The 24784-nt window shown below is 37.1% G+C and overlaps 1 protein-coding gene across 1 annotated transcript in view; it reads right to left on the bottom strand.

Moving 5' to 3' along the window:
- Positions 1-9271: 9271 nt before the first annotated feature.
- The window catches only part of SLC41A2 (solute carrier family 41 member 2), a 55620-nt gene continuing 40107 nt past the window's right edge, over positions 9272-24784 (bottom strand). Inside the window, exons 9-11 of the mRNA XM_064456020.1 lie at positions 22976-23107; positions 21860-22008; positions 9272-11308 (exon numbers count right to left, since the gene is read on the bottom strand). Of these exons, the coding sequence (XP_064312090.1) occupies positions 11123-11308; positions 21860-22008; positions 22976-23107 (467 nt within the window). The 3' untranslated portion in view covers positions 9272-11122. The remainder of the gene's footprint in view (positions 11309-21859; positions 22009-22975; positions 23108-24784) is intronic.

Raw genomic sequence — 24784 nt, 5'->3', positions numbered from 1 at the left:
GAGCTCAGCCACAGACAGCGTGAGCTGGGGGAGGCTTTAGAGAGTTGATAGCAGATGCACACAAAAATGGAAAGTTCTATTTTTGGGTAGTAGGGTAAGAAGTGGCCTCGCCACACAGTTCTTGAGGCCACAGCTTTTCGGCAACTTACTTTGTTGCTCGTAAGATAGCGGAGAAGGGCCCGATCCCTGCTACTGCCACAGGGACTGACAAAATTGGCTTTGCTCCAGCAGAAGGAAGCATGAGGATTTGTCTTTTTGGCAGGCCTCAATTTTTCCATTAAATAATTAAAAATGTTACCAAATCCCTTCCCATTTGTACCCACCATACAGCTTCTGCCCCACGGCTGCTCCCCGGTACAGACAACCAGGTGCTGCTGTACAACCGGCGAGCTGGTGGCAGCAGGACCACAGCACCCCCGGGCGCTGGGGAGACGAGTGTGGCGCACTGTGGGGTGCAACTAAGTGACAGGCTCCTACGCGGCTGAGGTGTCCTCTCGCCCAGGCAAGTGCCCAGATCGCGCAAATAAGCCCAGCGGAGATGATGCGAAGTTTGACGAAAGCCTGGCCCTGTGGTTGTAATGCTCTCTGTGTGGGCACAAACTAACAGCACTTCCTAACCTTTGTTTGGACAAACACACGTTTAATTTAATTCTACCATAGTTACAAAAAAACCCTAAATAAATCTGGGAAACTGGAAGGAAGAGGAAAAAAATTAAACAAATGCAGCCGAGTGGAAACTAGAGCATATGCTTCCAGACCAGCAGTGCCGTGCTTTTCTCGCTAGCTCTGTCACTCATCATCACATACAAGACTCCTGATGCCACACAAGAAAATATCTTGCTTTTCCAGTTGCACTTACAATTTTGCCAAAGGTTGAAATTTTCGAAAAATGTAGAATCTGGTTTTATTCTCCGGTGCACTGAAGTATCCAAATGCCACCTCCCCAGATTGGATGCAAATCAGTCTTTTAAAAAAATTTGTAACTTTATTTTCTCAGTTGAAATGGTGATGAGCAGAGCTTCTCCCCTATTGCCTGAAATGTCAATCTATTGGAGTGCTTAAGCCTCCTTACTGAGCTTCAACTCACTGTCACTAAGTGGCTTCTGTTGGCTGTCAGTCAGGCATTTAGGACTGAAAATAGTCACTTATTCATGGACAAAAAATATAGAAATTATTTTCATTCATTTATAAGTTGTTAAAAATACCTTTTGCCAATATTTTATAAAACGTAACTGACTTTGACATCGAAATTGACTTCCTCTGTCCCTATTTTTTTGTGTAAATACAGAGGTGTTTAGTAGTATAGATCCTATCAGTAGGCAACAAAGGGACAGAGTATTTTGGAAAATGAGGCAGAGCATTTCAAATAAAATTATGTGCACCTGAAAATCTCAGTTCAGTCGGGGTTTTTAATTAAAAAACAAACAACCAGCAAAGCCATTTTCCTCAGTAAGAGAAAAATAAATCCAAAAGTTTATGCCCTTGTTTCTATTTTTTCACTAAAACATAAAGCTGTCAGGGTAACATACAGCTAAATAATAACAGTTAAGCCATTAAGCTCCAGCTTATTCTAAAAACTAGAATTATATTGTGGCAACTCATGACTTTTTAGCCATCAAAGGGGGGGTCCATGCTGTCAGCACGGTTTTGCAGCCCTACATCAAGTCACAGCCTGCAACCCACAACAGGCCCCAGTTTCCTGTAAAACCTTCTGCAAAGACAGGGTTTGGGCATGGCCTAGACCTTTCTTAGCCTCAGTTTAGTCAGACTTACCTTAGAAGACACCTATTCTACCTAAAACAGGTTTAGTTTTATGTCTAAAGTAGAGGTGTAGGGTTTTTTTGGAAAGTGGTTGTTTGCTCCATTAATGCAATCAATTACTGCTTTTTTTTTTTTACCATTTTTAAACTTCAAATAGATGGACGTGGGAAAAAAGGTCAAATCAGAGCAAAGAGCCATGCTCTGGAGAGGCAAGTGCTCTTCACAGAGGCAGCCAAGTAAATGCTGAGACACCCATTCAAGAAAAACAAAATGTTTTCCTTCCTGGAATTATAGCTGTATGTGATTTATTAAGGAATTTGCCTGCAGTTATACAGAAAGACATAACAAATCAGCTATTTTGTATTAATTTTACAATGTACTTTGCTATTTTATCATAAAAAATGTTACTGCTGTATGTGCAATACGATTTTTATGTGCAATATGTATCATTCCTACTGCAGATGCTTTTAAGCCTCCCTTTGTCATTAGGAAAATTTCAAAAAATTAAATCCACAATTATTCTTTTACCAAAGAAAAAACGCTTGAAGTCAATGGTGCAAGGATTAGAAGGAAGAACAGCTGAGTGTAAATCAGGTGAGACATTAAGTCTTTGTAACTGTGGAAAATGCAAGATGGGAGGAAATTGAAGATGGAAAGTCTGTTTGGGGAGTCTCCTCAGAGAATCATAGAATCATTTAGGTTGGAAAAGACCTTTAAGATCATTGAGTCCAAGATATTACAAATTAAATTAGAGGAAAGCGTTTAAGAACAGAGTGAGGCAAGTAATCTTGCTTTGCTTATTGCAGCATGTTTCAGGTTACCCAGCGAATCTTTGCCAGGGCTATTGGAAGCTGATTAAAACCTATGAATGACTCACATATAATGTTAATGAGTATTTCCATGCTGGGAAATGCAGCCGGAGGAGAGTACCCAGGCTGTTTCGGTTCCCAAGCAAGGTGTTACACGCTTAGTTTGCAGTGTCTAGATTTCAGTCTTGTTTTTCACAAGTGGAAAGATGTGAGATGGAAAGCATTCAGATTAACATTTCTAAAGTAATTCACTGGTTTCAGGCATTCTGTGCTTCGTTTTGAACGGCTGAGGCTCCATCTAAAGCCCTTAGGAATGGTATGTCCTCCATACCATCAGCCTTTCACTCACGGGTGCTGTCAAGTCCTTGTGACGTGTGTTACTGTTAGTGCCTCCTATATTATCAAACTACCATGCAAAGTAAGCTTTTGAGGTGCACAGAGATTTCCAGCTGGAGACAGAGACGTTACCTTTCCTCTAGCAGGACATTGCAGTAGGTGTATTCAACCAGGTGCGCTCCTGCTTCCGAGTGAAATAACACGCTCACATTTTTCCTTTGATCAAATAAAAAGCCTTGGGATAATCAGCTGAAGAGACGATGGTGATAGCTAATGGCTTCCTTCTGCATCAGAGATCTTGCAGATGTGATCGGGCTATACGTCATGATAGACGTGAGCTGAATGCTGCTGCGTGCTGCATTGCCAGATGCTTCCCTTGTTTTCAGAGGCTGTCAGACAGCGGAGAAGCATCCTAAACCTGGGCATCCTACCCCCTCCCGGCACTCACAGTGGTTCATTTCTGTCAAGTGACCATCAGTCTGCCATGAAGAGCAACTGTGGCTCCCTGTATCTTTTGGCCCGAACTTGAAAATTTTATATAAAGACAGTTAGATTTGTTGACTAAGGATTCCAGGCCATATCTCCCATTTCATGAGAGGAATTAAACTAGTGTCAGGGCTATAACAAAGCTGGCCACTGGCACGCCCCTGTAGCCCTGAGAGGCAAGCACACAGACCCCCTTCTAACTCCACAGGCGAACCAGGGTAGTTACTGAGCTCACACAGCTGCACTTGACACCACAGCCTCCTACTCCTGATCCTGAGGGCTCCTGCTGGAAAAGGGACTTCAGATTATCCAGGGGTTTTCTGAGGCTGCCTGTGAACAGGAGACAGCTGCCCTCAGAGCATACAGAGGACGAATGGCTCTCACCTAGTCCACAGGGCTGTAAGCCACACCCTCCTAAAAACAGGAGAAATGGGGAAAAAAAACCCAACACCCTCCTTCTCTCAAGTGTGGCAGGAGATTGCTACATAGGTATGAACAGGACTAAATGGATTACACGACTCGATCCTTATCTAGCAGGAAATTTGACCATGAATATATGTGAGGGATACACAATCATGACATGATCAAGGTAGGAGGGTACCTGCAGGTATGCTGTGACTCTGAAAGAAATCAGATAACTAAAAACGAGCTTACAGTGAACCCCTCTGCTCCATAATATGCCAGAAAACTGGGTGCAATGTTGTTAGAGTTTAATGAGAATCAAGAATCAGAAAGGTCAACAGTTATTGGGTTTTGTCTCATGTTGTGAGAGGCTTCCTACAGTAATAGGACATTTTTCTGCTTCTTGTAACGAGTGCTAAAAATGTTCAGGTTTGTTTCTCTTCGCGTCAGCCTGAAAGCTATACATATTCCAGAGGTATGTACGCATTAATCAGCGCTTTAAATGCAGCTTCTGTACCTATTAAACATTTATGTAATGCAATAATCTCAAGTCGGAAGGACTTTAAAATATTTACAGGTCTCAATAAATGTTTAAAGTGCAATTTTTGTAGCAAGAAGCAGAAGTGGACTTCCTTTGAACTGGTGGACATTTCTGCATCTTCCTGTGTCTCTAGTAAGACACGAAAATACGGAGAACATGGATTGCAGAGGTATCTGCAAGTTCCCATCCCATATGAAGTCAACTCAACCATGCAGATGGTTGAGACACCTTGCATGGGCAGAGCAAAGGCCCGTGGAGCAGGGTGGGGTGTAACTCAGTAAGTAAATACCTTTGGATGGGTTAGAGGAACTGTTGCATGGACAGTTTTTCTCTCCCAGTTTTCAGCATAGTCTTACTATGTACCAGCAACACAGTGGGTGTCCCGGTGACGGCTGTTCCAGCTATGGAGCTGCCTGAGGTAAAGAACACCACAGAGCCAGTACTGCATATTCAGCACAGTGTCAATCCTATATAGCACCATATTCTCTTTAATGCCAAGACTATATAGTCAGGCTTTGCTCAAAGCAAGGGATTTAGTTCTCTCTAAAGGGGGAGCGTAGTCATAGCACATGTCAGTCTCACATACAGAGCGCGTAACCAGGCATGGTACCTAACAAAGATGGGTTTCACGCTCTTTGGTACGGTAAACTTAAGGTGCTTTAAACAGGTCTTTTAAAGAATGAATCAGCTTTCTAATGTGGGAATAGAGCAAAGGCCAGCTGGAAATGAAACCTAGGAATGAGCATGTCTTCTTGTATCTGAATTTGCAGCATTTTAGATCTTTAATTTTCCACAAATGACAGGCAGGTTTTGTAAGGTTTTTTTTTTAAAGGCTTAAAAGTCTTCTGTTACAGAGGGGGACCACAGTTTCCAAACATATGTGTGAGACTTACACTACTATAGTACTTACTGGCCATAATGGATTGGTTCTAAAGAAGCATCAATGACAATCTCAAAGCATTAAGACAAAATGAATGAAACAGAGAGGAGTGATCGGCCAGTCTTCATGTATTAGATAAATACAGAGCTCACTCACATCTCCAAATCATCTATGCTTTCATCCACAAATTCAGGTGATCTTCGTACCTGAGCTGATCTCAGTTGCCTACTGGGGTCAACAAGCTAACTTCTATTTTGGAAATGCTCCAAACTCCAGAGATACTCTTCTATTTTAAGTGAAAGCTACCCTACGTCTCCCTGGAACTAGAATTAATGACAGGTCTGAATTTTCCTATGTAATGAGAAATAAATGGTTCAGTCTTCAAAACAATTGAGAAGAAGCATGGTCTAATGTTACTCCAGAATCTTGGATACTATAAGAGAATAAAATAATTGGTTGTGCCAGCACAGGGAGAAACACCTGCTTCAAAAACAAACAGCGAAAAAAAGGCTTTGGGTGTTCTAAATCTAACCAGAGTATGAGGATTCATAGGAAAGTAGTGGATGATTGCTTCCCAAATATAAAACAAGTATTATTGCTTGTAATTTTTTGAAAACCATTTGGAATGTCAATCTTATTAAAATGCTGTCCTACTGCAGACAGGACACGGCAACAACTTCATTAATCAAAACCATGAGGTAACAGAAAAAATTAGTAAACAGGCAAAATCCTTTTTAGATCCTGTTCATAGTAAAACTTAGAATGTAAATCTTAGAGATATTAAATCTCAAGGAACTATTCAGAATTCAATTATTCCCAAAGATGCCTACCATATAATTCATTCAGGACCCTATTTCACTTGCAAAATGCAGATTTAAAATTATTCAAGGAAAGCACTTCCTTGACCTCCCAAGACTTTTAGTAACTCTTGAAGAGGAAACAATCTCCCAAAAAAGCAAGTTGAAGAATGCTAAGAAGCAAATTTCAAGTATATTTTGAACTGAGAAATAAAATCATAAACAGACCATATGATGAACTACCCTGGATATTAAATAAACAAGTAGCAGGACTTGAAATCAAATTAAATTTTTAGCTGCAGAGAAAGTAAAGCCCATCCAGCCCTGCTAATGCTGCATGACCAAGGGGTACACTGCTGCTCTCGGGTACCCACCCAGAATATGGTGATCTTGTATATTTACTAACCATATTGGTTCTTAGCCTTAATCGTGAATTATTCATGTTTTGTTAATATTAGATTCCCTAGAGTGTCCATGCACAGCATGCATGATGATCAAATTCTCACTGAATTTAACAGAAAGACTTTCCTTTATGACTGTCAGAATGAGGCTTTAACAACAAAACACGCCTCTTTACTAGTTCTTCCTCCCCACCTTTATATACAGAAAGCTGATCTTTTTGAGTATGTATGGGAAAATGATAATCCAGAAGATAACTGAACAACAGACTGACTTGCTTAGGAATGGATTAGAGAACACAAGTAAAACAGCACATAGTACCACAGTCTTTTTAAAGCAGGTTATAATTCAATTACTGTATTCTGTCACCATTTTCTGCACCTCTGAAGAGACAATCTCCTTTGCAACAGCGATTTTAGCATCATAATAATAAGGAATTTCAGACACTTCATTTCACAAAGTGCTTATATCACTGTTTCCCAATGTGTGTATTCTGCGTTATTCTTGGACTTAAGAGCGTTTTTTATGATGCTCAGAACTGAAGTGAAATAGCAAATCCATTAAAAAGATGATAGGTCTTATTTTGAGTCCTGATTCTGCAAACTAGCCTGCATTTATAAAGCTTAATCCTCATGCTGTTTTAATCTTAGCATAAGAAACGTCTAATTTAGTTGGCAAACTGTAAAAAGAAGTGAAATTAATTTGCTGCTCGCCAGTTTCTCATCAGCATTCTAAAAGCCCCAATGAAATTAATAAACACAGTAGTGGAAGAGGATATTGCAAATTTAAACATCCCAGATTAAGGCAAGATGTACAGTGATGCTATAAAACTCAAAATATTGATCTAAATATGTTTAAAGAAGACTAGTCCCCTGTATCAAACAGCATAATAAAGATGTGGAACTATCCTGGCTATAGAATCACTCTAAAAATAAGCCAGAGTCATTCAGTAACTCACTGGAATGCAAAGATCATTTCAAAGCATTACACAGAAAAAGAAAATAAACCATCTATGGTATGAAATGCTTCTGACTCCAGATTTTGAAGCTGCATTTAGTTGTAGTTTAACAAATGAAATTGTTCCCTTTCATGCATGCTTGTAAAAAATTGAGATGGTCAGAAAATCCTTCAGAATGGCAAATGATACACATTTCAAATAACCTGCCCCTACTTCTATTTATCCTAGAGATATTTCTGAAGTAGAGGAAAAAAAAGAGGTAGACTAAGTATGGCCAAGCAAGCGCATTCCAACAGTTATTCTGCACCAGGTAACAGATAGTAAGTCATAAAGGCAAAGCAACTGGAACTTCTGGCTGGTCTAGCTCATCAGCAGAATGAAAATGGTACAAGAAGCTGCAGGAGGAGCTTTAAGTTGACCTGCAGCTTAAATGAGGTGAATGAGCTGATATAAGAAAGAGTCAAATAAAAAAAAAATGCTACATGCATGACACAAAAGCAAATAGATGTGAATCGGTCATAGCCTTAATTAGGCTAGAAATTATAAAGGAAGGTATGAAAGAATCTTCTAGCAGGTGGAGGGAAGGAAAATATTTAATGAGTTTTAATACGAAGAGCGATCATTTTATCTGCAAGATTATAAAATATGGCTGCTTTGATAGCAAGAGACAGAATAACGTCTCAGGGTGTCCCTTTCTCGTATGCTTTGAGCAGTACAAAAAGCACACAATTTGTCTCTAACAGAATTTTTGGTAACATTTCTTACAGACACATGAAGCAATTGACTATTACTGGGATACATTTAAAAAATCAAGTTGGTGGAATACTGTGGAGAGGTTGACTTGACTAGAGTTAAAATTGGTTTAGGGAATACAGCTTTTGAGCAGAGGATAGATTCTCTGGTGTCCAAGAACTTTCATGTCTTCCCCCATATTATCCTCGTGTAGTAGAATAAAATTGCTGCTGAAACTTGGTGGTGAGAGCTTTTCACCTTCATAAAAATAGGTACCAGAGTTAGTAAATCCCATAAGTTTTTAAAATGCCCCTTCCACATAGGAATCAAACCCCTTTCCACATCATAGATTTTTTAATCCTTGCTCTTCCAGATGTCAAGGTTTTCTTTGCTTTATCAATGTCCTAATTCTTTCCCCATATCTTACTGAGAGCATTCATTTTTTTCTCACTTCCACCATTCCCCAAAGCATCTCTTTTTCCACCTCTTCCCCAACTCTTTTCAACACAAGTTATATTTTTCTTCCCTTCCTGAAAAACAATCTTGGCTGTGCCTTTTTATTCTTTTCTCCAAATAACTCACTTCCGTTTGCTCCTGCCTCTCATAACGAATGCTGTGTGGAAGTTTGTACCTCCTTCTTTCGCACAATATGCATTTTGCTCTCTCAACCATGCAATGAACTTTCCTCCTCCTGAAGTACCAAATTTTCCCATTGCACTTTTCCATCAGTTATTGTTTCCATGCCCAGATTATTGCAGTCTGTCAACGTGTTTCCCCTTTTCAAATTTCACTGAATGTGCCCCATTTAACATTTCTTCTGCAATCTAAACGCTCGCCCATTTGTCAGCAGACTGTACCAACAGTTGTTGCTTATTTACTGGGAAAATACTTAACACACTAAGGATACTGCCATGGCTAAATACTACGATGCCCTCATGCATCAGATAAACACGGATCGCAAGTATCTCAAGAAATTTTAATTTTTAAGAATCTTGCAATTCATTTAAAAACAACCTTAAAATCCAGTAACTCTAATGAGAAAAGTGCTTGAAACGGCAGCTTAGTTGATTCAGATGGCAGTTCTATCAGAAGAAAAAGATAAGCATCTACCTCTGTACCAAAACCAAATAACCATTATTGAAAAGAAATTTAAAAATTAGTTACATCGAGTCCATTTAAAACAATTTAATAGGAGTACTTCCCACAATGCTACATACAGGAAACTATTTTAAATAACATTAATACAAACTAAGAAAAGTCAGAGAACCTGAAGTTAGAAAGATCTCATCTTTCTCTCACATAATAAAAGACATAATACATATGATTCATTCAAACAACTATATTATAATAGCTGTAAGAAAAAGCTTAAATAAAAGTGTTTAAATGAGGGAGCTAAAAGTCAGGCATCTAAATCCATGTGTAGGCACTGAGTAGCTGGTTTGATTTTCAGAATTGCAAACACTTTCAACTTCCACAGAAGGCGGAAGGTGACCGACACCTATACATTTCCCATTAACACTTATCCACATAATTAATTTAATTCATCTGAGTAGGTCCATCAAATTAAAGGGGAGGATTTATATGCATAAATCACATGAGTAATGTTTACAGGTTTACAACATATGCTGATATATGGATTTAGTTGTCTAATTCAAGTCTCAAAATTTAAAACTTTCAATCACAACATTTAAAATATGAGTTGTTTATTTAATTATGGTCATAAGATATATGCTATAGTCTTTAAAAACATATGCTGTGGGGAACTCCCACTAGATTTTAAACAGAGCAATTAGTACATTTTTTTCAAAGTGGCAACCACAGTCCTCATGATCAACGCGTTATTCGAAATATTGAGGTATACAAATAAGAGAAATCATCCAGAAGCAGTCATTTTCCTTACTGACAATATTACTTCCACAGTTTGAAAACAGAAATCCTGCTAGCAGAGAATTCTGCTTAGAAATGGATGACATAGATAGCTCTGAAATTTTAGAAGTTTATGTAACTTCCTAAGTGCCTAAACCCGAAACATAGTCTTTTATACCCCAAGTTTTAACCAGGGATCAGTATTTACATTTGAATCAACACCTCTAAATACTTCATTAAAATCAGGATACTGGCCATCACAGCACCATTAATATCAATCATTTAAACATCTTTTCAGTTGCTAAATGAAAATACGCTTTTCAATACAGAGAGTTTTAATCCTTCCTCCATTATTATTGATCAGGTCAGTGTCACATTATTTGTCTTTACTATGCTCTTGTTCTAATAAATCACAACAGCGAAATAATTAGGTGGCTCTTTTTAGCACAAGAAAAAGGGCTCAGCCCTGCAGACACTTTTCAAGTGTCTCATTTTATAAATGCTGATGGTCATATTAGTATACATAAAATAAAACCTGTGACAAAATGTTTAGACAATCGGGTTTCAAATCACCATAACAGTTATTATTGATATCAAGTCTGCAATGGTCAGAGAGCTACAGCACTGAAATTGCACGATAAGAACATATCATCCACTAATCAGGTAATGCCTATGAAACTGAATTCATCCGAGGTCTACTAACCACTTCTGTAGTAAGGTAAAAATATATACCCACTTTGTTTCCAAGAGGGAAAGACAAGGCAAGCCACTGATCGGGTGTTATCTTCTTTGTCACCACTCAATGAGCAATTATAGATTGTTCTGGTTAGCAATACAGGTAAGGAATTGTTCTTTTAAAGGACTAGATCTTTTAAAAATATAAAACTTGATAAAGGATTGATCTGCCCTTCATTGTGTCTACTCAGATGTTTTCAAGGAGCAGCAATCTGTTTACAGAGTAAAGGTCTCAAGTATCCTCCTAGTTCCACACTATTTTTTTTAAAAAACAAACCAAACTAAAAACGTTAAGGCTGTTTTGCATCTGCGTCACCTTGATTTACTTGTACCAAATCGAACAATCACTTTGAGGACCTTCAAGTGGAATGATCAGTCTTGACAGTATTCCAGGAAAAGTCATTGTATCCATTGGAAAAATTAGTCTCCGACATCGCCATCTCTGTCACCTATGAGCCACAGAAAATGAAAACCTATAGCTAGTAAGGCAGTTCCAAGCAGATCTCCCAGTGCAGTAAGATAGGGGATAGAAAAACTGTCAGGATCCTTCCCTTTTTTCCAGAAGTGGTGTACCATCCAGTCAGCAATCCATAACAGAGTAAACACCTACGGAACATCAAACAACCAAAACCTGTATTACTACCACTTAAGTATCCTTAGTATTTAGCACTATTGTATGCAGCTATGTTGAGAAATATAAATAATGAATACGAATTAATTTCAGACTAAAACTCCCCACAATTATAGGCAGGGACACTTAGCCAACTTCACTCGGTCAATCACATGCTCAGGTAGAAAGAACACATTGACTCATTGATAGCATTATTTACCCAGTCTGTACTTGAGGACTTCTGAAAATGGCAAGAAAATGCAAAACTCCAACCAAACATGGGACCGTACTTCACACACAAGACATCATTCTGTGCAGCGAGAGCATAAGTGGGGCTTTGAAATCATTCAGAACCTACTGATATTGCCCCAGATGAAAACACTCAACCCAGGTGTGACTTTTGTTTCCACAGGTCTAGAACCGAGTTGAAATCAGACATGTTATAAAGAATACCAGGTCATATTAAGAACAGTTTCATCTGCATTGCATAAACTGCAAAAAAACAGCCTAGAGCTACTTTTATGCATGAAATACCAGCCCTTCTGTAATAAGGCACACCTGCAATATATATTACAAAATTCTCACTCCAGGCTGATCTTGCCCCAAAGTAAAAGATTTAATTCCCAGCTGTGAATGTGTGAACATTCAAAAGGTTTGATCTTAATACCAAAAGTATGCATAATCATTAATCCAGTTTTAGAAAAGAATTCTTTTAATGTTGCACAGCTGTATGATAAGAGATTCTGGTTCAGTGCAATCATGTGGTGTGGCATGGCATGACATGAATGGAGAAAGGACCACTAACTGAGCTTCCATTTCTTCTTGTCTCTTCTAGGGAGCTGCTTAAGATGAAATAAACACTGTATTTTACATCTTTTTAGATAATCAGATCTTTAGGAAGGGTAAACTTAAGACAGTTACTACCATAATTCATTTTTTAAAAGTCTGCTATGTACCTTTAAAGGAATATGCAGTATCAAAAGCAGTAAAAGGCACAAAATTCACATTTTATTTAGTAAATGATCGATTACTGATATCAAAAGCATCTTTATAAATGTATGTACAAATTTACTGAAATACTAATAAGGTGGTTGCAAGATGCTTCTCCACAATACAAAATACAGTAAAGTGAATGTCATATAAAAAATCGTATTGAAAACGTTTCTCAATTAATTTTTGCTTTGCAAAAGTATATGTTAAAATACAAGCTGGCATTTCTAATTAAAAAAAAAAGAGTATTTGCTTAATGAAAAATGCATGGCTTATTTATACAAACATATCTTCTGAAAAGGGAACTGTGTAGTCTAAGCTAATTATGCAAGTCCTAGGTGTGCTGACTGGAATCCAAACAAATATATTTAAAACAGATGTTTTCTTTGGAAGACTATCAGATTCTTTGAGTCAGCTCCCTCTTCTAACAGAGACAAAAAGAGGCCTGTTTATAAAAGATACTGTACATTAACATCTCCTAGAGGTCGTACACAGAAGACTCTGTAGCGCCCCACATCAACAATAGTTATATATGTTCTATTAGAAGATGAGAGCATTTGTTCCAAGAATAATTTATAATGCATTTATATGACACAACCAATTGGACATAGCACACGCAGTTCAATTTAAATGACAGGATACACTTCTGGCTTTTAAAAGTCATGACATGATAACCTTTAATTTGTCTACATATTTTCCGCCCTAAAAGAACCGACTTACACTACTGTGCAAAATGGGTAGTTTGGAAATTAAGTTTTGTGACCCTTCTCATATTAACTTACAGGTGTATAACACAAATTGTAACAAACCTGTCTCTCTAAGCAATAGGAAAAAAGTTATAGCATGTTATAGTAACTGATGCTTACAAAAGTGTATGATGGCAGTTGGGACATACTGCTTATGGAATGAGACTGCAGTTCACCAGCCTGTATTTTGGTGAAGGAATAATGCTATCATCAGGCATTTGCATGGCTAGAAACTCACTAACATTTAAGAATGATACAGATCAGTCTTTGGAAATAGTTACTTGTTTGGCCACAGTAGTTGGTGTTGCAAGATCAACGGGACTTAAATCTTTAATGAGATTGTACTTCTTATCAATGTTAAAAGGGGGCAATCAAAGTCATCAATCAAATGTGGTTTTTTTAAAAAAGAAAAAAGTAAAAGCCCTACTATGATTTTGCTGATTTTTGGAAGTAGGACAGTCCTTGAATTTAAAATAAGAAAAGTCAGCCAAAAAGATCCATCAGAGGTAAAAAGAAGAGAAAAATCATACAAAAGACAATACAAGACATGTTACTTTAAGTGGCAAATCACTTCACATTTTCTGGTATTTATCAGTGACCTCTACTTATTTCAGCAAAATCATGCAGATGGCATAGCAGTAAAACTACTGTGAACTTCTACTCTGCACTCATGCCATGAAGAAGAAAGCCTTCATACGTCAAACTGAAAACCAGCTGGTTTTGAGGCAAAAAATAAAGGGATCAACATTACAGAAAAGCCTAATAAGACAGTATAAAAATGATCTGTTTAGCATTAAATGCTGTAGAAAAGTGATAAGAAAAACTTGTAAATATATGCAGAACTGTTCAAGATGTGAGCTAGTATTTTTAAATTATTTAATATAGAGAGGAAGAGAACAATTAAGGGTTTTTTTTGTGAAAAAGAGATGAGTAGCAGTAGAATTATGAAGCAGAGCCCTAATAATTCTTCCAGATTGAAGAATTACATAACCCTGCGGTTCAAGAAAGGTTAAAAAAAAAAACAAACCTAAGTATCTATGTACATAAAAAGATCTAAGAGAAGGCAGACACTCTATAGTCACTGAACAAGGAAAAAAAGCCCAGAGCAAGGACTGCAAAAATACAGACAACATTCTAGATCTTTTGATATTTTAAAAGGAAGATCATGCTAAGTTATTACTCTTCTGGAAAAGATTTCAATCAAAGTTGAGGAAAATAAAACTCAAGAATCATCAGTTTTAGACTAACAAAATATGGAATAAGTATCCCAGTAATGACTGATTTTTTCTATTTATAAATGTGTATTTGTAAAAAGACTTATCAGTCACATTGTCAAAAAGGTCCTCAGAAAACAGAAGCAGAATATAACAGTAAGAATGAGAGGGAGGAAGGGAGGAAGGAAAGGAGGGAAAAAGCAAGAGTGAAGTCTTTATCGACCCTAATGATGAAGAATTTGAAGATAAGGACTATGAGTACACATACCATTTTGTACAACAGAGGACAGAAATAGAGAGTAATTCTCAATATTGAACTTCCTAATTCAAATTATGAATATCAGATTGAAACTGAAATTGAATATTAGTGCCGAAATAAGAGCGAGCCTCACTATTTAAAGCTCAAATCTTATGATTGCAAAACTTGGAACGGGAACATTTATACACTACAAAGCAGTTTTTTCCTTTGTTATCAGGCACAAAATTTACTTTCATTCTTTGCAGATCTTTAGATACAAATAACAAATTTAGCTAAAGAAAAGTTATTTTTTTGTCTTTTGCATGTACTAAGGTCCCTAAAGCTACCTGCATTTTCTCATTTCAGAAAAATGGGAAAAGAATGAAACTCTATTATTTAAAATAAAAATACATAATTCCCTCCAACATTCTTCACACCATCTAAGCTTCCTATAGCCTAATTGATATGTTGCAGGATGAGGTAATATTTTTATTGTTTCCTTCATCTGGAATGACCATATTTCACTACTGAACGCATGTCAAATTCACTGGGATAAAAAGTATCACATTCAAATGCATAATATTTGTAAAGCGGATTTGAATCTTTCATGTTTATATTAGTTTATACATTAGTTGCTGTGATTAGTGAATGCCAACACCAAACTGGAAAGAGGTAGTTTAGGTTACATATTTGCCAATGTTTTTTCACACAGGCATTATCAAAATTTGACTATAAGTTCAGTATGTACAACCGAGATCTTTTAGCAGTTTATTTAGCATGTCTTAGATGGACAGGATATCCTGCATGTTACTAGTATTGCTGATTCACCTTAAATCTTTTCCATGTGAAGATGCATTGCAAAATAGTTTCATTCTGTTACTTTAGACAGGAAACACAGATGCAAATAAGCTGTGGTAACCTCTTTTCAAATGTAATTTGATTCAGTTTTACTCTCAAACTTATATTGACTCAAAATTCACCTATAATGCAACCATGAGAAGATCTAGTAATTACAGCATAAGAACTCTTATAAATCCATGATATTCAAAGGTAAGTTTATTCTTCTTAATTATAAGTGAAAAACCCCAATTAAGGATCTCTAAAAACTACTGTGTCCTGACTCTGACACCATCCTCACCAGATTTATAGTTTAGATCTTCTAGTGGCTTTGACCCTTCATTAAGTTAATTTTTAAATTATGTATTACATTTCTCAGGTTGTAAATGCCTTTTGATGTCTTCACGTGACACTAAGTAGTAACTATAAAGCACTCATAATAGATCTACACTGAACTTACTTGCTGAATTTCCATTGTCTACAGCCAAGAATTCTGTAGTCAGTGAATTCTCTGAGTAGGGTCTACATATATTTTTCAAAAGAAATTTTTCTCCACTGTCTTCTCAGGTAGCCTATCTGGTGTGTATCATGTCCAGGGGAAACAAGTCATTTCCTCCAAACATACAAAGATTTCCTTCAGTGTCTGGCTGCAAAGAAACCACTGAAAAGCAAGTTCTTTCTTGCTGTTGTTTATGTTGTAGCTAAGTGGTATGAGCTACACTATGGTATCCAAGTACCCAGACAGCGTAACATAAATTTCGGTAAAACTAAAACCTCACCTAAGTAAAAAAGAAGATATCGTTTTAACTGAAGTTGTTTCTAAATCAATTTTATTACACTGATGTAATTTCATGGGAAGGAACTTTTTTTTTATTCCACAGTTTAAATCCAAATTCCTCAGACTGCCTTCCTGATTTCTTTATAGCTTTGCCAGACACCCTGGTTTGACCACGACAGCCCTAATTTCAGGCTGTTTGTCACTGCCTGAATGAGGAGTGCCACCCAGACCATTAAGTGTTCAGGTACGGTCAATCTGCACTAGCTGTAGCACAACTCAGTGTGCCGTGCTATATACATAAGCGCTTTGAGCTCAGCCTTCTGGAGGCAAAAATTTTATATCCCTGCTAATGACATGGCAGGAGCCAGGCTTCTACCACAGACAGCAAAGTGCCTGGAAGTGAAAGAGCGGGTGATGCCCACACGCAGATCCCAATGAATCTGGCAAGTCTGCTTCTCATGCTGCAGTGAAAAAGCACTGAGCATGGAGAACTGTCCAGGTTTGGACCTTAGTTTCCCTATTTCCTTGAATTATGTAGTCTCTTTAGCAGTGACATGCTCTACATTTTGGAAGTAACCTTCCCTATTAGAAAAAGCAGCATTTAAAATACATCAATATTTTCGCTATGAACACAACCTTCCTTATTTCTCTATTATGTACAGTATACCCCATGAGTTCTTTTTCCACACTGGAAAGGTCCATGCCATCATTAGAATCCTCACACCGGTGAGAAATCCAAGACATTTTTGATGTGATCAGGAAGTCAATTCAAGCACCGCTGAATTCTTAGCTTTCTATTGCCCCAAACAGTCCTGAACCACTGCAAAAGTTACTTCACAGCAGCATACATCTGACCTTCATTGGATAAGAAGGACTGCATTTTGGAATTACTTATTTGCTTGGTAATAGCTCTGGGAATCTCCTATTGTTTGTTTATTCCCCCAGACTTTAAAGTAACTGTGTGCTCAGATTTGGTTAGGAGCTGTGAAAATTCCTTAGAGGGCGTTTTACTGGCTCAGTGAGAACATGAAGAACAGAGGCTGCCTTTGAATGCTCAGAGCCCTGTGCCAGGGCTGATGGCTTGGCAGTTCCAGTGCTGCTCTCATTCTACTGCAGGTTGACAAGACAGAGGATGAAACTTTGCTCAGTGCATAGACTTATACAGTTAAAAAATACTTGTGCTTTTCTGAGGTATAAGAGGAGGACTGTTTTTCAGTTAATATATTCGTTGTTGGTCAAATGCCAGAACGCAACTGCATGTAGCATACTGGTATGTGCCTGTGTGTGTCTTGTTTTTGTAAAATTTTCAAGAAGAGAGTATTCCTCCTAAATAGATGCCACTCACCAAATCCAAAACACATTTAAAATCAATATACTGGCTCTCATTAATGCACATTGACTTGCCCAAGTACTGTACGCTGCATTTTGTGAAGTACTCTACATACTTACAGGGTATACCTTTCTCATAGTAATTTTTTTTTCCCCCCTGGTACTGCCATTCATAAACACAGAACAGACTCTTCACTACAGAGCTAACTCAGACCTTTTGAACTTAAGCCTAAAAGCTCTAGCTGCATGCAGATTAATATAAATATTTGTGTAGTTTTCCCCACCTTTATGAAAATATAATTACAAAATCCTAGCCCTGCTAAAGTTAAAGGCAGTATAGCTTTGGATTTCAACAGAACTAATTTATAAATTCAATTGAAGAACAATTCAAGAATGAAAAGAAGACTGAGGGGGGATCTCATCAATACTTATAATTATCTAAAGGGCGGGTGTCAAGAGGATGGGACTGGACTCTTTTCAGTGGTGCCCAATGCCAGGACAAGGGGCAATGGGCACAAGTTAGAACGCAGGAAGTTCCACCTGAATATGAGGAAAATCTCCTTCACTTTGAGGGTGCCAGAGCAGTGGCACAGGCTGCCCAGGGAGGCTGTGGAGTCTCCTTCCCTGGAAATATTCAAAACCTGCCTGGATGCGCTCCTGTGCCCCCTGCTCTGGGTGTCCCTGCTCAAGCAGGGGGTCGGACAAGGTGACGTGCAGAGGTCCCTTCCAACCCCTGCCATTCTGTGATTCTGTAAAGAACAGAAACAACTGTAATGTTAAAGGTAGGAAGATTAAAACAAAAGAAAATAAAACACTTTCTGGGATTTCTTAAGTCTAGAGACCCAGAACTTTTTTGTTTAGAGAGAATGGAGATCATAATACTGGCTACTTATATTATTTGAAGTATCTTAAAATTCAATGATTTTCAGAAACAACTACATATTCAGTGAAACTGTATTTTGTTTTACTATGTAGCATATTTTTAATCAATAATAACTAAATCATACTATTGCTAACATACATCATATCATATTAATTACTTATTTCCCATAAATATTTCGATTAAATGCCATGCTGGGGAGACAATATCTAAGCACAGTTAGGGAGAATAAAGGAAAGAAGCTTGTAGGCATGGGTGGTGAAAAACAAAAATCAAATAATGAAAGTATCAGAACTGGATGAAAATGAATTAACTATCTCATTGGAACTTCAGTAATACTGTATAGAGTTTGCAATGCAAATAAATTCTCTTTTATCACTTTGGGCAGAAAATATTGAAGTTTACAGGCAATCCGAAAAAGTCTTGTTAAAATGCCAGATAGAATTCATATATATATATATTACAATTCACCATAGGGATAACGTGGAATACCATAACCTAACAAAGGAATAGAGAAATATAGAAGTAATAATTAAAGTTTTTGTGTTAACATTTTCATGATTTGTTTCAGCTTACTATAACATTCCAGTTCTACTTTTGTCATTTCCCTATCCCTTTCCTCTCCATTTTAAACAAATACAGAGCTGGACAATCAGAGATAATAAACAGATCTTGAAGTTAATTAACAATCTATTTCAGTCCACTGTAAAATTTGTCATTAAATAATTTAACATCTTACAATAGTCACTTGAATTTTAAAGATAGAAAATTCGCTTCGTTGCTGCTGTTGTTTTATAATTTAGCATTAATTTTTTTACGTAGTGGAAAAATATGTGAATAGGTGGTATACTCCCATGATCATTATTCAGCTACCTTTTCCTTCCCCAAGATAAATATAAGTAAGGAATAGGAAAGGGCAAATATTGATATCAAATCTCCTCAAACACAGGACTGACTATAACTCTTACCTTTGGGAATCACTATGTTCTATTAAATTATCATCTACCACCTCAAACATAAAAGATATAGCCTGCAAGCAGGCTTGAAATTTCTGACATCCATTTTCATATGCCTTCCATGCAAAGTGAAAATAAATGCAAAGTCCAGTATTTTATTAAAAAGGCCTAGAATGCAGATCTCTCATGGCTCAAGACTGTCAGTGGATTTGTTTTGTTGATAATTGAAATGAGAATAATTAGCTGCAAGGTTTTTCAGTTTTACAGCAGAACTGGAAAAGCTCTCACTAGGACAACAAAAATGTAAAAGAATTCTGGAAAAATGAGATCAGTAGATGTTGCCTTATGCCAAAAGAAATGGCAGCTTGAAAACTGTTCTTTACTATGTCCAGGTGCCCAGATGATGTCACTGAAAAAAGGGAAGAGGAATGAGTACAAATATTTAAGTGTTTTCCTTGAGAAAGGAGAAACTTAAAAGCATGCAACTGCAGTAGGAAAGTGCTTCAGTCCAACAGGGAAATAAAATATGTTCAAGATTTAAGGGTTAAAGCAAGAATAATCTCTCTGAAAATTTAAAATCTGCTCTAATTAGAGGAATGCAAAACTACAATAATTACCCCTAGAAAAATGCCAGAATAATTAAAATGGGGAAAAGAATCTATTAAATATTTCCAGGAGGTGTTAAAAAACATGGGGCTCCAAATTGTAAATCTATCAAGACCCATGAGAAGTTAGTGTGCAATACTGTTGCTCAGTTTCAAAGTAAATACATCCCAAACTACCTGTTATGGCTAAAGACAGAAGATAAAGAGGAAAAAATAACCTATAAAAAGGCAGTGGGGAAAAAGAAAAAAAACCGGTATGTCTGCTTTAGAGGTGAAAAATCAAGAAAATCAGGTGTTGCCTTATAGACTGCAATGGAGATGCATGACGGCAAAACTGAATAATCAGACCTTGAATTTATAAAAATTAACTTTACATGTGTATATGTGCCTATGTTGGGTCTGAATTACTGTGTGATCTGAAAGTCTTGCCTCAATGCCTTAACTTGGTTTTCAGCTGAACTTCTGCATTTCTCACGTCTTACCCTGTCCTTTGCTGCTGACAAAAAGGTTTGTATCCCTAAACATATTATGACCAAAGTTCTGTGAGCAGGAGGATTGTATGGGTTTCATACAGGTTTGTGAATTCAGGTTGATTCCCATGTGAAATCTCTGAAGACTAATAATGGCTGAAATCACACTGCAGTCTTACCTTCAGCAGAGGCTTATATGAACTTAGAACTTATGAACGAGCCTTATAGGAACTTAGTACCACTGAGAGAACAGAGACTTATAAAAACTTGACTGAAATGGGCCAAAGGATTCAGAAGTTATTAGAAAGGACAGCCAGACAGCCAGAACAGACAGAGTGAAGGAACAGCATCATTTCCTCAGGTGAACACATTATAAAACAAGTGATAAGGCTGCAAATAACAATATCATGTAAGAGGAAAATGCAAAGTAATTTACAACTTTTAGTATGACATTCTCACTTGCAAAGGCTGGAATGTCACCAGTTATCTTCTACCAAAAAAGTACAGAATTCTCACATGGAATTAAAATAGTACCAGTTTTTGAAACCTGTCTTTATTGAAATAGCAGTGTTATAAACACAGAAAGACAATTCAGAACATTAAAATTTATAATTTTTATTAAGGATTGACTGATGATGATGATGTTTGTGTTTTAAAACTAAATTGGTTACAATTTTAGAAGCAGCATGTATATTTAACTTATGGATATTTCAACTGTATTTTTGTTGTGTAACATACACAGTCAATTTTTGTTTTTAAGGTACAAGGAAACTTTATAGTTAATTCAGCCAAGTTTTAGATAAAAATTGGCTGTGGATTTAATGAAAACATTTCATTTTGTATTACTGATTTCTCTAAGTGAAATCATTTCACCTCAAGACATTGCTATTTCAAAAGGCATCTTTCAAGAACTGCCTTTCCTGGGTGTGAACAGGCCACTAAGACCAGCCAAAATAATGTAATGACATTTGACAATTAATGCAATTAAAATTGCTTGTACAGTGATCGCCGTCAGACTAATTTCAACTTTAATACATATTAAGAATGCACCACGCAAGCCATAACATTCACATCTACTGTATTTTTGACTATGTTAACTAAAACAGTAATGTGAACCACTTTAGGAGATTTCTTTGAGAGTTTTCCTTGAGGTATTCATTATTCATAAATGCTACTTTTCTTTCTCTCTGTCTCCCCTCTAGTTGATTAAAAGGATGGGGGTTTTAGATGCAATGGTTCCAAGAAGCATAAGAAAGACCAAGTGCAAGATGGATGACTGGGAAATAATGCAATCAAGTGTCTTCTGAAAAGCACTCACAATACAGATACACCTGTGTAAGCCATATACATGTGGAGATAATTAGTTACTTCAAAACTGTGCTGAAAGCCTGTATTAACCCATACCTTCTTGTACTATTCATGAGATTTCAGAAATCAGATAAAACATTATTTTCTTCAAGAACTTGATTTAATACAAGCGTTTTCAAGTTGTACTTGCTCTTACCTGTAGTAGAGCTGCAAACAAATATACTGCTATAAAGATAGGAGTTAAGGAAGTGTGGCCGCTTTTCATGAAGTGGATAGTGTACAAGAAAATCAGGTGTCCAGGAATCACCAAAAGAAGCAGAACTTGGGCTGATTTGTTATTTACTCCTACAATAAAAAAAAAATCCAAGATTCAGTTAAACTATTAAATTACTGTATCAGATTTTTATTAATTTAAATATAAAAAGCATTGACTATTGTGGAACAGCAGCCATTATTTTCTCCTAAAAGACTCCTTGAGGATTTTCACATGGTGGAAAAAAGTCACCCCTAGTGTCTGCCAGAAAAGTTAAGCAGGGCTCTTCCAGAAGAGGCTGCAAACTGCTTTCATTCTGTACTCACGTAATACCATCTATTTTTTTGGAGCTGCAGTGACCTCCTAAAGCCTTCCTAGGAAAGAGGACATTTTGGACACCGTATTCAAGACATCCTCAAAAGTACCTTATTTTTCTAAAAAGTAATCCGACATTTATCATATTCTGGCCTGTTCCAATTAATTTCATAAACGTGAAAGTGTAATACATGCTGTTGACACATCGCATTTCACCACAGTTACTACATTATTAGGAAGGGGGGCAATACAGGGGAGAAATAAGAAGCTGTGAAGCAAGAATCTAGAAATAAAATGGCAAATGGGAAATGGAAAGCAAGGACTTGGCTTAGTAATAACATCAGATATAAAGTTCTAACAGGTCCTAACAGGAGATTGGTTTGAACTCCTGGGGTTAAATGACAAAGGTTAGGAGCAGGTAGGTAAGCTGAGTAAAGATGAAGGTTGAAATCGGTCTGTGTGAGTATCATCAGTGTCCTGCCTCATGAGTCCCTATCCTTGACCCTTGCCAAGGTTACACCTTTCCCGGTGTTCCTCTCTATGCATAGCCTCCTGCAGGGGTTTCCTTGTGATTCCTGCAGGCAAACAGCTGCAGGCAAGGGAAACTGCCAAGCCTCTGCTGCCTTTGAATTGCATACAAGTTCAGGTTTTTGCCATTTCTCACCGGTGCTACAGTCTGGCATACAGGGGGGGAAAGAGGAGACATGAGACAGTAGTTTTAACAATTAATTGACTAATACATACCTGTACCATAATAGGTTCTGCATGGATAATAGCAACCCTTGGCTTCCTCTGGCAGCTCTCCAGGAATGCTATGCAAATGGAGGTAGGTAGAAATTCTGCTAGCTTGAATAGCTACTAGATTACCACCAATACCTGAAATATAAAAGGGAACAAGTGGTAAGTTTTCAACCATTTTTTCCTCTAGTAGGCAACATTTTTGCAAATCTACCAACTTCCTCTATGTTTGCCACAGTCCCCTGCATACAGAAGTCAAGAAGAGAAACGTCTTTAGAATGTGTATTAGTCATAGACAGGTCAACACCAAGCACTAAAATAAGTCAAAAGACTTGGGCTACAATTTGCGGTATCACTGGATATTTGGAGTACGCAAGTGGAAATCTGGATATTTGGAGATCAGTTTTAATTCATTGTAAGTGCAAAAGATTCCTCCAAAAGGTTCTGTCTCCTGCCCCCCCCCCCCCCCCCCCCCAAAAAAAAAAAATGCTTTACATAGCAATGGGCTGCTCTGGGAAGATGGTTAGGCAGAAGTGGTACAGATCTTGTCCCCACTTAGGAAGGAGAAAGTCCTTGTTTACTGTAGTTGAGCTGATATGTTCATCTGATGCTTAGGGCTTTGTTTGTTTGCAGAACAAATATCTGTAGTCACCAGAAGACTTTATTTACCAAATTCTTTGTCGAGTAATGAGTGGTTAAGACAAAGATCTAATGCTGAGAACTCAAAGATTTGCTGCCTCACCACTGCTTAAAGACAATTAATGGCAGAACCTAACAAAGAAGCAAGACTTTTAAGCAAAAAACTTCAAATACAAATCAGAAAATGAAGTGTTAGAAAAAATGACGGAGTTGGCAAAAAGGACTGTTCATCAAACTTACCTGCATCTTCCCAGTCAGAAGACATAAGGACAAAATATGAACTACCAAGAGGTTGAGTGAGTCTTTTAAAGAAAATTAAAACAACAATAGCTCTTTTTCAGACAAACTACAGAAAGAGAAATAAAATAAGGGATTTATATAAATTACAAAAGGGGTTTAAACAGAATAAAAAAATATATCTAAGTAGGGTCCAAAGTCTGTCTTTTGATTGAGAGCAGTAAGTTTGAGACTTCTGACTAATGAAATAAGGTATGGAAAGGGAGACAGAAATAAAATTATGGATCAATAACACTACATTTGGACAGGGATCAGATAATTTCTATGAATTACAAAAAAGCTATTACGTAAAACTGCTTCTCAATAAAGCTACAAAGCTGTGGATGGTGCCATATGACCAGAAAATATGAAACATCTTCAGCTTAAAAAAGAGGGGATAAAAGCAATCTGGGTAATTACAAGTAGGCTAACAACTGCAATAATAGATATATTCAAAACCATCTTAAAAGAAAAAATTAGTAAAATCTCTCACTGTCCCTATCTATTATAGCACTATGAGAAGAAATAAAAGATAGCAGTAAATACGGCTGTTTTCCAATGTATGCTTTGAGGATTGTAGCAATGCAACCATAAACCATGTTGGCACAAAAAACAGATTTCAAGCATTTCCTAGGATGTATGCAATTTCCTTTTGTGACTGATAATTATCTGCTTCAACAAATTCAAACAATCAGAAATATGATAGATGATCTGGACCTCTTTCCCTAATTAATAACAAAGGAAACTGAGTGAGATAAATGAATTAAGGAAAATGGAAACGTGCCCATGTGAAATGGCAATAAAAAACCTGTCTGGACAACAGAGACATAGACAAGTCTATGTATGAGATTGGTTGTCAGTCCTTTGACGGGTAGCTATTAATCAAAAACCTTTTTACTT

The sequence above is a fragment of the Phalacrocorax carbo genome, chromosome 1 (assembly GCF_963921805.1).
Source record: "Phalacrocorax carbo chromosome 1, bPhaCar2.1, whole genome shotgun sequence".
NCBI lineage: Eukaryota > Metazoa > Chordata > Aves > Suliformes > Phalacrocoracidae > Phalacrocorax > Phalacrocorax carbo.
This window is presented reverse-complemented; position numbering and strand designations above follow the sequence as displayed.